General features: G+C 47.5%; 1 protein-coding gene across 8 annotated transcripts in view; it reads right to left on the minus strand.

Annotated features, from left to right (window-relative positions):
• WDFY4 (WDFY family member 4) overlaps positions 1 to 19,950 on the minus strand; it is a 276,628-nt gene that overhangs the window by 192,373 nt on the left and 64,305 nt on the right. For all 8 annotated transcript variants that reach the window (XR_009352550.1, XM_059169641.1, XM_059169642.1 and 5 more), the window contains exons 13-18: positions 18,729 to 18,822; positions 3,987 to 4,201; positions 2,948 to 3,042; positions 1,837 to 2,074; positions 1,351 to 1,427; positions 136 to 357 (exon numbers count right to left, since the gene is read on the minus strand). Coding sequence is in view for 7 of the 8 variants with exons in the window: in XM_059169641.1 (XP_059025624.1) it covers positions 136 to 357; positions 1,351 to 1,427; positions 1,837 to 2,074; positions 2,948 to 3,042; positions 3,987 to 4,201; positions 18,729 to 18,822 (941 nt within the window). In the remaining variant the exon portion in view is untranslated. The remainder of the gene's footprint in view (positions 1 to 135; positions 358 to 1,350; positions 1,428 to 1,836; positions 2,075 to 2,947; positions 3,043 to 3,986; positions 4,202 to 18,728; positions 18,823 to 19,950) is intronic.

A 19,950-nucleotide genomic window follows, 5' to 3' on the forward strand; every position in this document is an offset into this window, starting at 1 on the left:
GGCAGAATTTGAAATGGCGGCACTTGGGCCAGCCACCCGCCACTGAAGGAGAATTGGTCTCCCATGCTCTCATGCTGACTTAGTTCCACTTCTCCCAAGTGTGGGCAAAAACAGCTCCAGCTCCCGAAACCTTACCCAGGGGCTGAAACGCTTTCTCTTCCGTAGACACAACCAAGGAGAGGTCGTCCGGGCACAGGCTGACAGAGAGGCAGACGAAAGGCTGTTCGGTCCTGGCCAGGTGACGCACCAGGGTTAGGAAGCGCAGCGGGTGGCCCTCAAGGACTGTGCTGTGCCTACTGATCAGGAACCAGCAGGAGAAGGTCAGGCCCCCAGATGGAGGGAATGACCTGGCAGCACCTGGAGTCAGAACACAAGCATCTCCCTTAGACTTTCTCCTGCTTTGGAATCTTGTCTAGAGTCATCATGGCTCTGATTCGGCCCAGGTGTGGCCCTACTGTGTACCCATCCTGTGCCTGATCTGACTCATGCTGACTTTATGTCAACCCTACACCACAGAAGCTTGTCCCCTTATTCATACTCGCAGGAGTAGGTCATATTCCCACCAGGAGTCTAGATCTCCAGAGCCTCTCTCCAATTCTATCCCACCTATTATGCCATGCCATTTTGCCAAGGGTGTCAGGGCACAACCCTGCAGATGGTCACTATTGGCTGATCTAAAGCTGGGCAGTATGCTACGTGAGGTGTACCTCAGCTGAACCTCATATGGGGAAGTCTCCACTATAGGGAAATCCATGTCCTCCTGCCCCGTAACAGGGTTGGCGGTACAGAGTGGGCCCACCATCCTCCATGAATTAGCTGAATCAGACCTGGTGTCCCGTGCGGATGGGCTGTGAATGCACCCACCACCCCAGAGAAATTTTGGTTCTCCTAACCAAGGGTGCTTAGCTAAGACAGCACTGGGCACTTGTCCTGTCCTGCCCGGTCAGTTTTTAGCTGAGCACAGCACTGAGCAAAGCCTGCCAGGGCCCAAGTAGACCAGATGCCCATCCACATAGAACATGTATTCTTCTCTAGAAAGAGGCCTAAGGTGGGGTGAGGTGTTTATTTCACCTTGTGTCAATCGCTGACAAAATAAATCCAGTCCAGACTCTGCCATCAAATCACCACTGAGTCCCCACTGTATGCAGAATCATGGCTGGGCCCTTGGGATCCTCCTGCCCTAACACAAGCATGACAAACCACAAGGATGACTCATTTATGGATCCAATAAGGAAGACTCCAGTCTTTTGAAAGGCCAGGTGGAAGTCTGACATCAAGGCTCCCTCAGCACTTGCTCTGGAGACAGGGTGACTTCAGCTCAGCAAGCTGAGCCCCCCAAGAATCACCTACCTGTCCCAATCCCTCCAGAGACCAGATACTCTGTGCTGCTTCCCATAACTGTAGACAGGGTCGGAATAAACAAACAGCTGGAAACACAAAAGTGTCTCAGATCAGTGAACCACAAACCAGCTTTGGCTGTGACATCTCCCCTCTGTCCCTCCACAGGGGCCTCCCTCCCTCTTACAGCATGAGGACAGAAAGCATCTGATGCTGTTATGAGGACCCCAAGGCATGGAATTCACACTGGACCCTAAAGGGGAGGGCATTCCAGAAAGCAGACCCACAAGGGGAAGGAGAGGGTCATAGCACTCCGTGGCTGATGATGTTGACCCTGAGAAGCCACTGAGAAGACAGGGTTGTCCCTGACCCAGACATTTTCTGCTTCTGAGTGGTGAGAGCTGATGAGAACTACAGTTTTGTCATCAATATTATAATTCATCAGAGGCACTGGGAAATTAATAAAGTGCATTCCAAATATAAGAAAGCCTGTCATACCCATAACCTTCCATGGACATGTCAAATTCCACAAACGATGGAGCCAGGACAGCCCTCTGAGGCTGCAGGTGGCGTGGGGAGGTCATGGAGATGAGGCTCAGAGAGGTCTGAAGGGCAGTGGTTGAGCCCTGGGATGTCCCCGAGGCCCTGAGGGTATGTGTGACTGCTGGGTTGGGGCCGGCATCCATGGCAGCTCCTGCGGGACCCTCACCAGTCCCTGCTGCTGCAGTCTGGGACCCTAAAGCAACAAGAGAAGAGATGAGGAGCCATGTCCCCATTTAAGCATTTCTACTGCTCTTCTGACAACAGCCCCAAAGCTTCTGCTGCAGCCCAGGAGGAGGGCTAGCATAACCACTGTGATGTGGCTCTCTGCTGACTCAAGAACACCCCTGCATCAACTATGCTCCTTCTGGAAAACTTTTCTGCCTTCAGTCCACCATGCCCCACAAACATCACCCCGCCCCCCAGTTTCCAGCTTGCCCCACTGGTAGTCACTCACTGACACTGCATCCTGGCTCCCTGATCTCCCCACTCACAGCAGCCTATCTCTTTGAAAGCTCTGCTCCCCACCACTGGTTGCCAGCACAAGCTGGCTCTCCATCCACGCTTTTCAGCTGTGCCTCCTTGCCTTCATGCCCTCATGTGATCTCACATTCGGTATGCTCACAGCTTTCTTTTCTTTAAGCTGCTCCCTGGAGCCAGCAGCCTCCCAGGGACCATGCTTGATACCAGGGATCTACGCAGGGCTTTGGCCTCTTGACCTCCTCGCTGAGCCCTGAGCTGTGAGCTGTGCGTAAAGCCATCACTGGCACCTCTGTCCAGGCACAGCATCATGTCACGAAGGAAACTCTATCACTGTTTCCATGATCTGCACCTCAAGGGGTCAAGTACAATCTTACCATCACCTATCTTATAGGAGGGCAGGGGACATCCTTTTCCTTCCAGATGTGGTCTTTCTCTGGGACCACCAATCCTGCTTTTCCTCATTCGGTCCTTTGCACAGCAGGTATTTTAAGTCTGTCTGCTTCTCACCTATTGTAGACTCCCTTATAAGGAATGCATATTCTCTTTCATTCCTGTTAACCTTCCCTGTTCTTTCCTTTGTCCTCACCTGAGCCTCCAGGGTCCCCTCTGTGCAGACAAGACGAATGCAGGATTTTCGTTGCAGCCGACGGAGGTGGGGGAATTCCAAGACTGAGAAATTGTCTAGGAATCGTAACAGAGGAGAGAAAGAAATGAAGACCTCTTATGGATAGAAGTGTTCTCCAGCTTTAGGAAAGTTCTGAGCACTTTCCTAAATCTTGGTGCTCCCTGATCCCCTCCTCCATGCTTTCCTCTCTCTGCCTTGAATGGTTCCTCAAACCACGCAGCAGCAGGGTGTTCCTGGCCAGGCACCCAGACTGCAGAGCTAGTGCATGTAGGTGGCTTTGACTTAGTCAGTGACCAGCTGGAAGCCTTGCACTGGACCCTGAAGGGGAAAGGAGTTTGCACTACTTTGTTCTGCTTCTGCTCTGTCTGCTCTGCCACATGCCTCTCTCCGTCCTGCTCAGCTTTCCAGGAAACAGGTGCCTTCCTGGAGGGGCTGCCAGCGGGAAGTGTCCCCAAGGATACACGGTCCCTGTCCTTGTCAGGAGTCCTGCCCCGGCTCCTTGCAGCAGCCCAGCTCCCGGCAGTCTGACCCCTTGGGGTGTCAAGCCTTCACAGCCGCCCCCCCCCGTCCTTCTCAGTGGGGCGTCCTCAATGCCCTCTTCCTTCCTTTCCAGTCCCGTGAACACTGGCACACGCCTCAGGCCTAAGCCACCCACTGCCTGGCAGCCCTGCCCCTTTCCACCCATTCTCCCAACTGTGGCCCTCCCAGTTCATGCAGCACTGGCACTGTCCACTGAGCACCCCCCACAGCACATGCTGTGTTGTCCCTCTCCCCCAAGACTATCAACTCCATGGGAGAGGCCATGTCTGTTCTGTGGGCCTGTCCACTGTCTGTATGATCTCCTCCCTAGACTCACAGTGTCCTGTGCTGGGAAGGGCCACACCCCACAGAGTGGAGAGGCAGGAGAGGGAGAAGAACACCTGTCCCTGTGCACTCCTCCCACTCTACCTGAGCACAGCTGCCAGTGGCCCAGCTGAATTTAATGCATGGCACACAGTACCTTAACACATCTGGTTCGATTGCTTGGGAGGCAAGCTTTTCAAAAATCCTGATGAGGCCCGAGTGCAAGGGGCTGGAGCTGGTGGTCAGGGCCCGGCGGCAGGAGGCCATGAGGGTCCTAAGCATCCCTGCCTCGCACATGACCTGACGGTTCTTCTCCGACTTCACCAGGGACTGGATGTGACTGGCCATGGAGCACTGGATCTCCTGGGAAAGCTAAGAGGTAGCGAAAGCAAACGGTGAGCCCTTGAGGTCAGAGTACTTTGTGGGCAACTTTGATCGACCCCCAATCAGGCCTCAAATAGGTTAGGGGGCCAGGCAACTGCAGTCCCATGTTTGAGTCCATACCCTTGGCACAGAAGATGTAGCGTGGCCAGGAGGCAGGCCTGCAGGCCATGTCCATGCCGACTGGCTGTGGCTCAACCAAACCACACTCAGTGCCCAGGCCAGCCCCAGGTATGGCTCCGGTGCCCAGTGCCTCCAGTCCCTGCTGTCATCCCCCCGACACCTTCCAACTGTCCTTGTCCTCCTCTCATACGCGGGCAGCTGTGGTGTCATCTCACCCTGACTAGTTTTCCAGTCATTTCAGTATCTTTGTGTCCTTGAAGTCCACAGAAGAGAACGCAGAGTCAGCTCAGTAAATATTTGAGCCAAATACATTGCTTTTGCAATCTTCCTTTCTTTTTTTTTTAAGATTTTCTTTATTTGACAGAGAGAGAGGGAGGGAGAGAGAACACAAGTAGGCAGAGCAGCAGGCAAAGGGAGAGAGAGAAACAGGCTCTCCGCTGAGCAGGGAGCCCGACATGGGGCTCAGTCCCAGGACCCTGGGATCAGAACCTGGGCTGAAGGCAGCTACTTAACCAACTGAGTCCCCCACGTGCCCTAGCAATCTTTCTTTCTTCATAAAAATATCAACCCCTGGAATTCCCAGGCTTCTGTAGATAACAGTTTGGAGTAGGAGTGGAGGTGTTAGGGGTGGGGAGTCCTCTTAGGACTGCCTGCATTCTCTTTCACTATTATATGTGATAGGGTCTAAAGTGAGAGGGATACCAGTTAGAACTTAATGGAATTTTCCTGCTGTGGATGCTATGGGACCCTCCCCCAGACCTCCTCCTCCAGATGAATGTACCCATCACCACTCCCCCTTCTCTGGAGGACAGCAGTCCTCTAAGGGGGAGCTGCCCTGCCCCACCTGTCCCCTGCTAAGTGGCCCCCCATGTATGTTCATGCATGCACACACAAATGCATATGCACACATGTACTACACGGGTATACACATACATGCGCATGTGTGCACATAAGCATGCATATGCCCACAGAACTATACATATCCTTGTGTGCATACATGCATGCACGTACACATGCATGCAAATATACACATATCCACCTGCCATGTGTACATACACACACACCACACACCTGACCGTAGCCCATGAGGTTGCACCCTTCAGTCTTTGTGGTGCAATTCATGCCCTGGGGGGCCCCACCCTAGTGGCTCAGGCTGAGGCTGGACTTCAGCTGATGGCACATCCCCGTTGAGCTTCTTCTCCTACACCACCTCCTTCCTCCACTCCCCTCCTGAGTCCCTCCCTTGAAGGATCTGATCTACCTGAACTCCAGTCTTGGGCTCTACCTCCGAGGAACCCAACCTGGGGCCTTGGTATGCTTTTCATACTGCACACCTTTGCCCTAGTTTTTGGTTTCAAGAAAAGAGATCTCGAACAATGTAGATCATGTCTAGGTTAGTCCCAGTGGAAAGCCAGGACTAACCACAAAGGCACTAATTTGAATCATCTCTTCTAAGGGTGATTGGCTTCTCATCCCCTTGAGTCACAGACCATCTGATATGCACACCTCCCATGAAAGCTTTCTTGGGGTCCTTTCTTGCTTCCCCTTCTTCCCTCTCTCCCTTAAACAAGCTATTAACTGTCTCTTCAATGTCAGGCTCTGGGTAAATCTCTAGGCATTTCAAGATTAACACAACACTGTTCCTGCTCTCAAGGGAATCATGGACTACAGGCAAGACAGGAGAGGGAACAGTCTCAGCACAGTGAGAAACGGGCTCTAGCAGCTGAGTTACAGTGTCTGGGAAGGAGGGGTTCCCTGCAGCCCCTCATACATTGGATTTAGAAGGGAATCCAGGCCTGGCATCTCCTATAAGAGCCAAATTTTGCCCTGAGATGAGAGTATTTCCTGGGTATTCAGAATGTGCCAGACCCCAGTCTAAGCATTTTGATATGTATAGGTTATAGAATCCCTTTGAGGAACCCTATGAGGGAGGTAATTTTACTCTGCCCATTTCACAGATGAGGAAACTGAACCCAGAGAAATACATTGTTCAGGCCACGTGGGAAGATCAGAGCTTGGCTTTGACCCCAGACTCCATGCTCAGGATCACCTCACTTCCCATCTTGACTTCACACATGCAGAGATTTTGGAACACACTGCCACATGGTCGAGAGTATATCTGTGTCACTAAGGGACAGAAATTAAGAAAGCGGTGGCATTCATCCTTAGGTCATAAACACCGCTTGGTCGTACATATGTTTTAAGGACTAAAATGTATCGAGACACATATTTATGCTGTTTATCATTAATTTTTAGATTAAAAAAAATGAATGGGTCATACAGCTCACCCTCCATCCTCCCTTCCCCCTTCCAGGAGCACATCAACCAGAGCTCCTGTCTCAAACTGATGGCATTCGGCAAAATTTACATATCTACAATATCTTCAGTAACACTTTCAACTTAAAATTTTAGACCATCTTAATTTTAGTTTAAAATTTAAACCTCATTAGAATGGTTTTAAGGGCAATTGTTCTGAGACAGGATTTTGTCCTTTTGAAATGTCACCATTTTGCCACCATCCCTGATGCCAAGGGAAGATCTCATCATTGGAATAATATGATCCCTGTAATGCACTGGATGTCTTTGTCCCCCAGAATTCATATGTTGAAACTTAATTTCCAACAGGATATGTACAGAGGTGGGGGCCTTTGTGGGGTGATTGGGACCCAAGAGTGGATCCTTCATGAATGCGATTAGTGCCCTTATAAAAGGGACCCCAGGGAGCCTTCTCTTGCCTTGTACCATGTGTGGACACAGTAAGAATGGGGCCATTCGTGGGGCAGTGGGCCCCCAGCAGACACTGCATCTGCCAGCACCATGCTCTAGGACTTCCAGCTGCCGGAACTATAAGAAATAAGTTTTGGTTGTTTAGAAGCCACCAAATCTATGGTGTTTTGTTATAGCTGCCTGAATGGACTGACACCACCCCTTCCCTGTCACTGCAGTACTGGCGTGGCCAGTATAAACTGTTAGAGGCAATGTACAGCCCAATGGGAACCAGTGATAGAAGGAAGAAATGCCAAAACTCATTTGCACTAAACAATTCCACCACTTGTACTTTGAGGAGTTCCTCCACGTGGAAATCTACCCCGCCTCCTTGCCCCCCTTCCCCAGATCTTTCTTCTACGGCCCTCAGCATCCTTCCCTGCACCCCACGGAGTCCACAACTCTGCCTTTCCTCCTGTCGCCTCCTCTCAGAACACAAAGGGAGCCTCTGCCCTCTTGATTAGAATTTTCCCTCTTCCAGAACCTAGATTAGCTGGTAACTGCAGTCTTTTAATTTGGGATGAAAGTTGGGGAGACAGTCTGTAGAAGCAAGATGCAAAAATAACACCACAATGTATTATTAATAAGAATTAAAAAGAAATGTCTACAATCTCCAGTTTTATTATCAGCACTTCACTTACTACTTTGAGGGCTTTTGGCTTTCTTTTTTCGTTGTTGTTTGCTTTTTTTCTTTTTCATCCACCAGAAAAGAGCTACTTAAAATCTAAATATGCAAAAAAGAAAAAAAAAAAGCAAAGAAAAAAAAAAGCAAAAGTTTTCAAAAGGGAGAAATGCTGATCTTGTCTAATGATGCCACAAGTTTACTCCAAAATTGCTCAATACCCCATAATGGAGGAGGGAAAATTGATCGTCCTCATTATCACTGCCGCTCTGTCAATACCAATATTGCCTTGTTTTGAATAAAATGTGCTTTTTTTTTCAATGTTGGTTCCAGTAAAATGGGGTTTTAGTGAAAATATGAGCAGTAGCAGGAAACCAGTCTGGTTTCTCCCCCTACAAATGGATTGATTTTCCTAACGCATATTACTTCCAATGCAGGCTAGGGGATGGTGGTTCAATTAGGGCTCCATGGTGAGTGCGTGGGGTCACCAGGCTGGCCGGCGGGCAGGACCCACAAGGCAACTTATCACAGAGCGATTTGTGGGGCAGCCTTCAGGAGTTTTTTACTTTCTCCACTTAACAGTCGTGGCTTCAAGTCTATCCGTGCCCCACTGTGGATGTTTGTTGTTCTTTCTCTTTCTCCCCCTCTTTCTCTTCTGGTCCAGATTCATACAGTCCCAGAGTCCAGTGAGGGCTGGATCCTGGTGGGGTGCGTCCCTTCCAGCAGGCATGGGCTTTGGACACATACCTCTACAGTGTGTCCTGCCACCGATGTAAAAACCTTCAGATGACCATGTCTGTTTCCTCCAGACACTTAGAAAGAACCAGGGAGTTCTACTGAGCTACCCAAATTTTGATTAGTTGCTTATTCCAATTTGGATGAAATGGTCTTTGATGATTTTGGAAAAGAGATAGTACAAGTTAAGTGACCTCAGCTCTTCAGAAATAGCACAAGTAAACAGGACTCATGGATGGGTGTCATTTGACAAGTTCTTATGGTTATCTTTGCTTACTTAGAATTAGTCCTTTCTATATATGGGTGCACATTTTCCTTTCTGCCACAGTCTCCATCAGCCTGGTAGACTCATTTGTGCTGTCCACATGGCCTTGTAGGTGTGGGAGTTTGTGATCTTGGTTTATGAGTAGAGGTCCGAGTCCCACTGAATGAGCAGAACCCATGTCTAAAGGCATGGCTTCCTTGATGTCCCTAATTAGATTTGCAACTAAGACCGAGCTGCATGTGGATGCTTCCTTCACAAACTACACGCATATGATGTCTGATGCTGCCTGGTAACAGAAGCCTAGGATCTTGTATTTATAAAGTATTTGTCTCTTTCCAACTTCATTTCATCTTTCCCTTTGGTCCACCCCACGCTCCAGCCCTAGTAACATTCTCTCCCTTTGCTGAATATCCTATGCCCCCCCCTTTTTTTTTAATTAATTTATTTATTTTCAGAAAAAACAGTATTCATTATTTTTTCACCACACCCAGTGCTCCATGCAATCCGTGCCCTCTATAATACCCACGACCTGGTACCCCAACCTCCCACCCTCCCATCACTTCAAACCCCTCAGATTGTTTTTCAGAGTCCATAGTCTCTCATGGTTCACCTCCCCTTCCAATTTCCCCCAACTCCCTTCTCCTCTCTAACACCCCTTGTCCTCCATGATATTTGTTATGCTCCACAAATAAGTGAAACCATATGATAATTGACTCTCCCTCTGCCCTTTTTGATTGACGCCCAAAGCTGTGAATGTCCTTTCCAGCCCCATCCCTTTACCGAGCTCCTACTTATTATTCAAGAGACAATTCATATGTTCTCTCACCTGAGAAATCTTTCCTGATTTCCCCAAATAGCACCGTCCATACCTCAATCATAAATACCATACTCTGATGGTTCTCTCGGTAGATAGATGATAGACAGACCTCTTCCCACCACCCCTTGTCCCCCAGCACACTGTGAACCGCTGCCTGAGACAATGACTCTTCACCCTTGTTGCCCAGCACCTGTCTCTGCCTCAAATGCAATAGTTGCCTACTAAGTACAAGCCCAAGGGGCAAAAGTGTTCTAGAACATAGGAGGTACCCCTACCCCAGAGGGCCGAGAGTGCCCAGAAAACGTGATGTACCCAGTAGGTGTTGGAGGGCAATTAGGAAATAATCTGGCCAGCAGAAAAAATTATCTTCCCAGGGGTGTGGACAGCACATGCAAAGATGAAGGGGTGAAAGTGGGCATGGCCTTTCAGGGAAAGGCTGGAGAGCGCAAGTAGTTATCAGCTGGGCTTCCTCACCCCCGGTACCCAACAACCTCCCCTGCAATGAGTCTGTGGTCAGCCCTGAGAACACCACCAGGGAAACCAGCCTGTAGACATCCATCCAGGAGGATGCCTGCCCAGCCTGGAACCTGTAACATCAGTGGAGAGTTTCCAACACCTTGGACATTGCATGAGACCTGGGTCAGGTGAGCAATGGAGCCCAGTGGATGGCTGTGTGGGGCCCAACACCACTCTCCAGCCCGAATCCTTCCCACCTAGGGCCAAGGCTTCCTCCCTCTCCTACCTACCCAGGAAAAGGTGGTTTAAATGTCCCTGAGTGTCTCTGGTGCTTTAGCCAAAGTACGCTGTTGACACAACTTTTGCTAAGAGATATTTTTAAAGCAGATTTTTGTTGTGGCTAACAGACAGCCATCCACGAGTGTCTGGAGAAGTTTCCTGAAAGAAGACTGCAGAGAACACTGTCTCTTCTGGAGATGAAGGATCTATTCACATGCCAACTGTGGCTTAAGCCCTGGTGTGTTGGTTCTGAGCTTTCAGACAGACCTTCATCCTCCCTTCACCCTCTAGGCAGAGAGCACCGAAATCTCCCCACAGCTAGGTTCTCAGGCTGCTTTAACACTAACTAATGGGTGAACCTGGACTAGTTCCTTATTTTCTCAAGACCTCAGCTCCTTAGCTTTAAAACTGGAATAATGAAAATACTGACATCCCTGGTATGTTGTTTGGGGGAGTCAGTAGAAACAGTTTCTGTGAAAGTGCTTTTTCTTATAGGATGCAAGTGTTTTCAGGATATTAACTCTTCTTAGCCATGGTCTTCTCTTTTAATACCAGTAAAACTCCTTCCAACCAAGCACCTGCTTTACATGGCCACTGTGCATCACACAAGCTCAGTGCAAGAACAGGAAGATACACCTACCATGTTCACAGGCCCTATGGCTGCGATGGGCGCTAACGCCACTGCCCACTCACTATTTGAAGGCTGACTCTTCTAAATGCTTTCACATACTGGCTCATTTAATCCTGGAACACCAACAGCTGGATGCTATTATTACTCCATTTTACAGATGAGGGAACTGAGGCCCAGATAGATTACAGCTTGCTGAGATTACAGAGTGTGTGGAGGGACAGTAATTCAAACCAGAAAGTCAATTGCACTTTGCCGCTGGGATCACTGCTTCACAGGCCCCCAGGTGCTGAAGCCTCCAGAGCACTGGCCACCTCTGGGTTTTCAAGGTAAAGTCAGTTGAAACTGGTGACTCTGTGGGGTGGGAAGGGGGTACCTATCCTATCCTGTCCTAGGCCAATGTATCAAAACTTACGGGAAAAACTAAGTGTTCATGGCTTTGGCCCACACTGGGATCATCTGAATTTAGTAACTGGTACACAGTATTTGCCGTGTGCAAGCCCTAAATGGGTTTGACCATTTCTGCCATCTTGAGAGGGTAGGTGGGAGTCTCATTTATATGTAACTTGCCAGTGGCCATATTTCTGAGCCCCTTGGAACCACCTCTCCAGCTGTCCATCTAGACTGGACAAGTATATCCCTACATTGAGCCCAAACCATCTGCTATTTAACTAACTGGTCTTTGTGTGCATTGTTCTACCACCAGCTGACTAACAAGTACCTGCTCAGCCCTTATGTCCCCAATGTCTTCTATCTCTAAGCTCCCAACCCTCAGATCTGTTCACTATTCCTTCCATGACTAAGGAGGTTTTTCAGATCCCTCGCCATCCTGGCTTCTCACCTCTGGACAAACACAGATGTTGTGTTAAGGGGTCATGGGACTACCACTTCCCTTTAGCTGGGCACTATACTTCTATAAATATAGAGGGAAGTAGAACTCACCATAGCAGTGGTCTCACCCAACTTGGGACAATTACTGGCCATGCATTAAGCCTTCTGGGACTCTTCCACATACTCTATTCTGTCCTTCCCAGCCCAGTATATATGTGCTTTAAGACATGATCATAGGCCTGATCATCTCTGCTGAATTTTGACCCAAAGGGATTCTGATACATTCTTCAGGCTGGTAGAGACCCTTCACATCCCCATTTTGTCAGCCAGTGGGTAACTCCTCCTCCCAGATCTATGTCATCTGCCACTTGAGTTCACCCAGGTCATGGATCAAATGCAAAACAGGCAGAAGAGAGGACTCAGGCTTTTGATTCACAAGCAGACTATAATATATAGCTCAACATCAATTCTCTGTTAATAATTTAATAATAGCAAAACTCCAGTTGGAAATATACCTAAAATGTATTATCTTCCATTTTTATTTCCGAATTTCTATATGCCATGATCCAAAGTCCTAGGAATACAGACTGCCAATCTAGAAGAAAAGGGTGCTGGGGGGATGGTATATAATGGAGCCAGTGTATGATGAGCAGATTACTGTGTGCCAGGTACTGTGTTAAGTACATTACAACTATATTTTCCACTGTTTTTCCCAATGGGAAAATATAATAAGGGAACACTAAGACTTGGAGATACATCAATTTCCTACGGTCACACAGCTAATGAGTATCAGAACTGACATTCAACCCAGTCCTACTCCAAACCCCATGATTTTAACACAGTATGATGCACTCATTATAACGGAGGGAACCCTGATCACACAAGGGTTCTAAATTGATGGTATCTAGAAGTGTTTTATTTGGTAGGCATAGTCTGGCTTTCCTTCTGTTTTACTGCCCCCTATTTAAGTAAAAGTGCCTTTAGGCAGAACAAGTACCCTTCCAAACAGCCACAGAACTCGCCATTCCCTATTATTTCCACTGATACATTTCTTTCACCTTCCTGGCCCCACAACATTGGGTTTGCAACCCCTGTGATGTAGGCCAAATCTGAGTAGCTGAAACCAAGGTGTGGGAACCAAAGGTAGCCTATATCAGTCACAGAACTAATGATGGGAAAAGGGGTTAAAAGCAAGGTGCCCTGATAATTGGGCCAGAAGTCTTCCCATACAGCTTTAACTTCTATGCCATCGTTCTACACCCATTGTGTTTTTCCTTTGATCCTTTTGGTCATCATGTGAGATTATGTGTATTTGCTCTATTTAAAAGGCTACCCTAAAAAGTAAACTGAATCTTGACCAGGCTTGACATTTTTCCAGGGACAACAGAAATTTTGGGGATGGGGTATTAGTATGAAAGAAGACAGGATATCTAAAATTCAACATATTTGGAATTTCTAAGGTGTCATACTTTAACAAAATGAGACTCCTACTTTATCCATTTCCTTGTTGGAGAAAATAGCTCTTTTCAAATAGCATGCCCTTACACAATGTTACCCAGAGCTATTAATGCTGTCAATATTTCAGTTATTTGAAACCCATACAATTATTTCAATGTGTTTGAAATGCAGACTAATTCCAGAAAATGGCACCCTTTTCTAAATTAAGACATGAATGAGTTGATAGATGAACGCAGCCCTAAGCCCAATCTTTTCTCTGTCGCATCAGACTGTGAAGGACATTTCAGTGGCAGAAGAATCTGGAACACACACAACAGTGACTCAGTGCTGGCTGACTGTAGATCAGAGTCTCTGTAATACTCAGGTCTGATTGTGTTGTTGCTTTCCAAAGCCCTCCCATGGCTACCACGTCCATAAAGGAAAAGCCACTTAGCACAGAGGCAGGAAGTCCAGGAGCCTGGCACCACGGACATCCACCACCTAGCAACTTCTACAAGTTTCAAGTCCTCATCAGCAAAGTGGGGATACTGATATCCACCCTGCAGGGTTATTATAAAGATTAAAAGATAAAGCATTTGTAGAGTTTCTGGCAACTAGTAGCAGTAATTCCATTTAGTAAGTGTTTCCCATGGTGCAGTGTATGTTCTGCTCGCCATGCTAAGGACTCATTGCATTTAATCCTCACAATAATGCCACAGGATGATATTATTACTCCCATATGACAGCAAAGAAAGTGAAGGATCGTGAAAGCTGAATCATTTCCTGTGTCTGTGTGACTGTGAAGTGGCAGAGGTGAGATCTGATGACATTCTGCTGTCTTTGGAGCCTAAACTCTGCCCTCATGTAACAGGTGCTCAGTAAAGACTGTAGTGCTTGTGGTGATGTTGATGATGGTGATGATGATGATGATGATGATGATGGATGGTACCCCAAGAAAATTCAATTCTCTTAGCATGGTATTCAGCATCTTTCGTGGAGTGGCTTTGACTGCACATCGCAACCCCACACACTGCCCCTCTACCCATATGGTCTATCCTAGCCCAGCTGAACTACTCAGAATCCCCAAGTAGACATCTTCACATGTACCTCTCTCTGTGGATGATCTTCTTCTCTCCCCTCCCTCCTCCAGCTGATCTGCCATGGGCACATGTTTTCCTTAAAGCCCGGTTCTGGTTTCCCCAACTGTCTGTGGCTTTCCTCCCCCTCTGTCCCAAGGCCCAGTGGGCAAACCTCTGTTCTAGGCAACAGAGTGTGGTCTTACTGTCTTCTACACTCCCTAGCCATCCTCAACTCCGACTGTGAGCTCCTGTGACATTCATGTCTGAATCCCCAGTGGCATCTGGAAGGTGCTGAATAAAATTATTCACAGGTACATATGGATCACACTAGTTGTTCTAAAGCACTGTGTGCTCCACCTCTGTTAACCTGGTTCTGGCTTCCCACCATCTGAGTTAACAGTCCTCGAGCACACAAGCAAATACCCCTCTGCCAGGAACTGAATAAAGGCCACAGTCCTGATGAAAACACAGTGATGCTGGGGACCCTGTGGCTGCTGAGCATGCCAGAAAGGGAAAATATCTTCTTTCCAATCAGTTGTTTAGTTCTGAGGTCAACTCAATTCCCAGAGAACCACGCTGGATGCCATTTCTGCCTCATTCACAGCAATTCCCACAATCCAGTTTTAATATTGATGATGACACAGCTGGGTTATTTTTCTAAGAGCAGCTTGTGGTGCTAGCATTTTGGAGAGGGGGAAGACACCTTTTGGTTGTAAGCAAAACAAATTTCATGTGGCCATAATTAGAAATAAATCAGACCACCCATATATGTAGTTATTTAAGTTGTCACTCTTGAAATGACATCTGTACCTTGGAAAGCCATCAATTTCTCATCCGTCAGATAGGAAGGTGGCTAAGAGTACAATGCTGGGAGCCGGCAGGCCAACAGACCGGGAGATGAGGGGAACTCATATTCCATCTTCTTCGTAACACTGCCATCTACTGAAACTTCCTGCCCTGAAGATGCAGTCCTGCAGTCCTTTTCATTCCAGCATTTTCCTGTATGGTCTCCTTTCTCATTTGATTTACTATTCTATTGATTGTTATGAGGTTTCCCACCCTCCCTTTTCAGAAATTAATTACTGTAATTACTCAACTTTTAATAGCTGCTGATTTGGCATCTGCAGAAAATATTTGAGAAAACGCACGACTACATTTCATTTGCATTTTGAGAGACAGTGAGGGAGAACTAGACTTTTCCTAAATTACTTATTGTGACCTGAATAGAGAAAAAGAATCCTACCAGATGGAATTCTCATTTGCATACTTAATGCATCTGATGGCCATCGAGTTCCACTCCATACACTAACATGACAAGGCACAGAGTTTATCTGAAACTCAGATTCAGCCACAGTTCCCATGCACGAGCTGCAGAGAGACAGGCCACTCTCTGCTCTGCATCATTTCATCGGTCATCACCGCCATGGAGTTGGGCACGACACACCCATCAGCAACCATTTGGCTGCTAAGGCCACCCATACCACTGGCTTGGTTGTTCTCATTCCAGGTACACTGTATGGCTGGAAATACAGCTAAGAAAGCCAGACATCCTTACTGTAAAGCTATTGCACCTGCAAAATTGAGCAATGCCAAGAGATCATGACCTTACATTCTGCAAAAGCTGCAAAGATAAGAGAGCCATTCATCAAACATACCTTGATCTGGGGCCGGGGAGTGAGTTCTAGACCTCCCATCACCAATTCCATGACCACAGGAAGTCACCCACCTTTCTTGAGCCTCAAGTCCCTACCATGTGGGAAGATTCTAGTGTACTGGGATAAGCTATTATGAATACTGATGAAACAACAGGCCTGGCACAGAGGTAGCCCTAAGTGTGATTAGTGTCCAAAATGGTTCAGGCAGACCCTGTCTTGAACATCTAGGTAAAGAAAGTAAAGTCCCAGATTTGAGACAACTAAATGACTAGAAGACATGTAAAGAACTAGAATATGCTTTATTTCAGGGTCAAATATTTTTATCTACCAGTTGATGCTTAAGGCGAGTAGGTGCTGGTCTTAAAAGATGACCCCCAACAATCCCCTCTGTCCTTTACACACATGTAACCCCTCACATCAGTAGAGGAGGCATATGGCCCTTCTCACTGAGTCTAAGCTGAACCTGTGACTCACTTTGACCAACAAATGCTGTGGAGGCAAGGTCAGCTCGTTCAAGGCCTAAGCCTTCGGAGGACCTGGAAGTTTCTGCTTTTGTGCCTTTGGGAGCCCTGAGCTACTATGTGGCCTGGATGGAGAATTCACTTAGAAGAGCATGGATAGAGGCTAGATGGAGAGGGCTACATGGAGAAGAACCCAGAATGTTATTATAACAGTTTCAACCAAGGCCCCAGGTATCTGGCCCAGCCCAGGAGACTCCTGTCATTGGAGCCAGCCCAGTGAGGTGCCATCTGTGTGAGTAAGGAAGACATCTTAAATGGTCCAGCCCACCCATCACTTTGGGATGCAAAGACAGGCTGTCCCTGCTGAGACTGTCCGAACTCCTACCCCACAGGCACCGTGAGAAAGAATGACATAGTTTGTTAACTGGGTGGCACTTTGTCACACAGCAACAGGTAACTGAAGAAGCCATGAAGCCCATTTTACTCCAGCCTACTTATTTTCTGCAAATGTAGAAAAATATAAATGCATTCCATTTTACTATGAGATGAGTCTCTCTTCATTGGTTTGACCATCACTTCATGGTCACTTTCCAGCAAAGGAGCAGGAACCACAAAAAAGATTCCAGTTATAAAGGGACATAGAGACATGGAACCAAGTCAGCACTTTTTTGCAAGCCTGTATGAAATACTACAGAATTTTTTTGGTGAAAACAGTTCCCTTCCCTACACATCAAGGCTTTTGCTCCCTGCTCCACTTTTCTCACTGATTTTGGCAGGTTTGCAACATTTTATTAGGTCATTGTCATTTTCAGGCTGTGATTAATGACACCACTAGTGTTCATTTCTTCCTAGAACATATCACTTCATTTTTAGGTCCTGGACAAAGCCCAGCTCAACCCACAATCCCGGTCCCTCATTCCTCCTACAGAAGCCACAACTGCGCAAGGGAACAACCAGGAGACCTGCCACCAGGTAGGACCACATTGAATACCATGTCCGCCAACTGAGAATCCTTCCAAGTCATTTAAATGATCTGAGCCTCTGTTTCCCCACTGGTGAAAACAGAGACAAATAATACTCCCAAGAAAACTGCAATGAGGACAAACCATGAAAAAGTCCAGCACCACACCTGGTTGCTCAGTCCAGTTCGTACCCTCTCCTCTGCACTCATTAGAGCATGGATTCTCCAGATTTTCCTCAACAAGAACGACCTTGTTCTGTTACTCAATCTTTTCATCCTCCTGTGGAGCCCCTCGTTCTGTGAGGATAGGAACTTGGGTGGTTTTGTTTTGGGTTTTTTTTTTCTCTCCCTCTTCCCATCTCCTGGGTCTCATCTCAGGTCCTGTGAGTCTGTCTTTCCTCTCTCTTCATCCTTGCCCAGACACGACCCTAGCTGAGCCACCTTAGATGTGGTCCTGCAGACATGGATTTTGAACTGTTGTCCCCATTCCTAGGCCATTCCCCATGCAATAAACAGAGTTTTTGATACAAAAACCTGATAGAGTCATCCTCTCCTTTGCAAAGCTTCTTGCTACCCTAGGGAAAAAACTCCATCTATAAGCAGGGCTCCAGCCATCCTGTGCCTGCCCCATCTGGCACATTTCCCACTCTCCCCCTCTGTTCCCACTCTAGCCGCCTGCAGCAGGCTTCTTCCTGCCTGGTTAATTGCTACTCATCTTTCAGGGCCCTGCTTGAATGTCACCATCTAGGAGATGGCTTCCCTGACCTCCACCCCTTCCTCTAAATTAGATTTAATCAGGTCTTCCTCCACCTCCATTCCCATTATTCTTTCTCAGCATCTTATTTTTCCCTATTATTATCACTTGCCACAATCTGTCATTGTATATTTATTTGTGGGCTTATTTATTCAGTTGTCTGCACTGGCACCATCTCTTGGTCCCCGTGAGAGACACATCCCATCTTGTTAGCCTGGCATGTCCTACACAGAGTACCGAGCCATGATCACAGCCAGCACCCACAGGATGGATGACTACCAGGGGTGGTGGGGAGGACTTCCAGCCCCAACAATGCTCAGTGCTATCCTCAGTACCCAGGGCTGGCCTCATGAAGGCGGAATCATTTCAGCTAGTTTGTGTTTGGCTGTGGATTTTAGTAGGGTCACTTCACCAGCAAAAATGACCTGTTTTGAATGGCCTTGGAGGGAAGGGCAGCAAAACTCAATCAAGAGTCATGGACACACTGACTCTACCCTGCAGGAGGAGCTTCACGGTGGTGGTGGGGGGGGGGGGGGCTCCGCTAATGCAGGTACTGAGGGCAAAGGCAAAGAAGAAGAAATCTGGCCAGAAGGAGCTTAAGTGAGTCATCATGTGAGAAAGACAAATACATGTGTTCAACCACAAGTACCTGGGGGTGGTCTGCGTGGTACAACCGAGGCAGCAGTCTCACCATGATGCACAGGACCCCAGGGTGCATGATCACAGCATCCCCTTCATCCACCCTGCAGAGAGAGGGCAAGCAGGATATCAACTTTGAGTTTTCTAGTCTCTTCTGTTTTTCACAAACCTTTCTGAATCTTTCTCTGACAGGCCACAGGACACATCCTTATTCTACCACGTATGATCTATATAATTTTGAACTAATTAATCTGAGCCTAATTTTCCCCAGCTGTATGTGGAACCCATAATACCATACTTCTCTCAGAGAGACACAGAATAATGCTTTTGGGCCCCAGGACACAGTGGCTGGCTCATAGTCGATATTCAATGCAAGTAAGTTGTCTGGTCCTCTCCCCTTCCCACCAGGCATAAGGAGATAGACAGGCTCTCCTTTTATGTTAAACACATACACACAAACATTTCTGAGTTTCTTCAAGGTGTGTAGACATACTCAACTCTGCCCTACCCCCTGAATGCAACTCAAAACTCACATAGAACAAATAAGCAGTTCTCTGATGACTCTGAAAAGTAAATGGTAGCAGAGAAGGAAACCAAACCCACAGCACCATTCAACTGCATTGAATTTTCTGGGGTGTCCCCCTCCAGAATTCCTGGGTATGGGCTCAGAGGGCATCTGAAAACAGAAATGTGCACCATATATAGACAAGGAGAGAGTGCCAAGAAAACCTCTCTGTTTCTGGGCTGAGGAACAGAAAAATAGGCTCCTACAGGTCACAGAGCATGGAGGGGAAGCCCTGAGATTTTCTTTGTTACGTTCCTTCGTTCTTTCTCAGTCAGACTCCAGATAACCTCATAGCAGTAGCAGCAGCCAGCAGGTGTCTGAGTGTCTAGGAGAAGACTAATCCTTCTCTCTAACCAGAAGATCTACAGTTCTAAGAGTGTAGGCAAAATCTCCATCGCTCTTTTCTCTCTATTTCCTTTCCCTGATTGGCACCAGAAACAGATGCAGTGGCAGGAGGTACATGTCAAAGCAGGGAAACTAAAGCCTCAGCTTCCTAGACAGAGAAGAAGGAAGAGACCCCTGGTATCCATGAAGTGTTGGGGAGACATGAAGAGGAGGAGGCTTAAGAAAGTCAGACTTTGTATCAACCTCTGGCCTCAATTCTGAGTTGTATGTGTGGATGTGACCCTAAACCAATTCCTAAGGCTTTGAGAACTGAACTCAAGGG

This window comes from Mustela lutreola, chromosome 4 (genome assembly GCF_030435805.1).
Source record: "Mustela lutreola isolate mMusLut2 chromosome 4, mMusLut2.pri, whole genome shotgun sequence".
Classification (NCBI taxonomy): Eukaryota; Metazoa; Chordata; class Mammalia; order Carnivora; family Mustelidae; genus Mustela; species Mustela lutreola.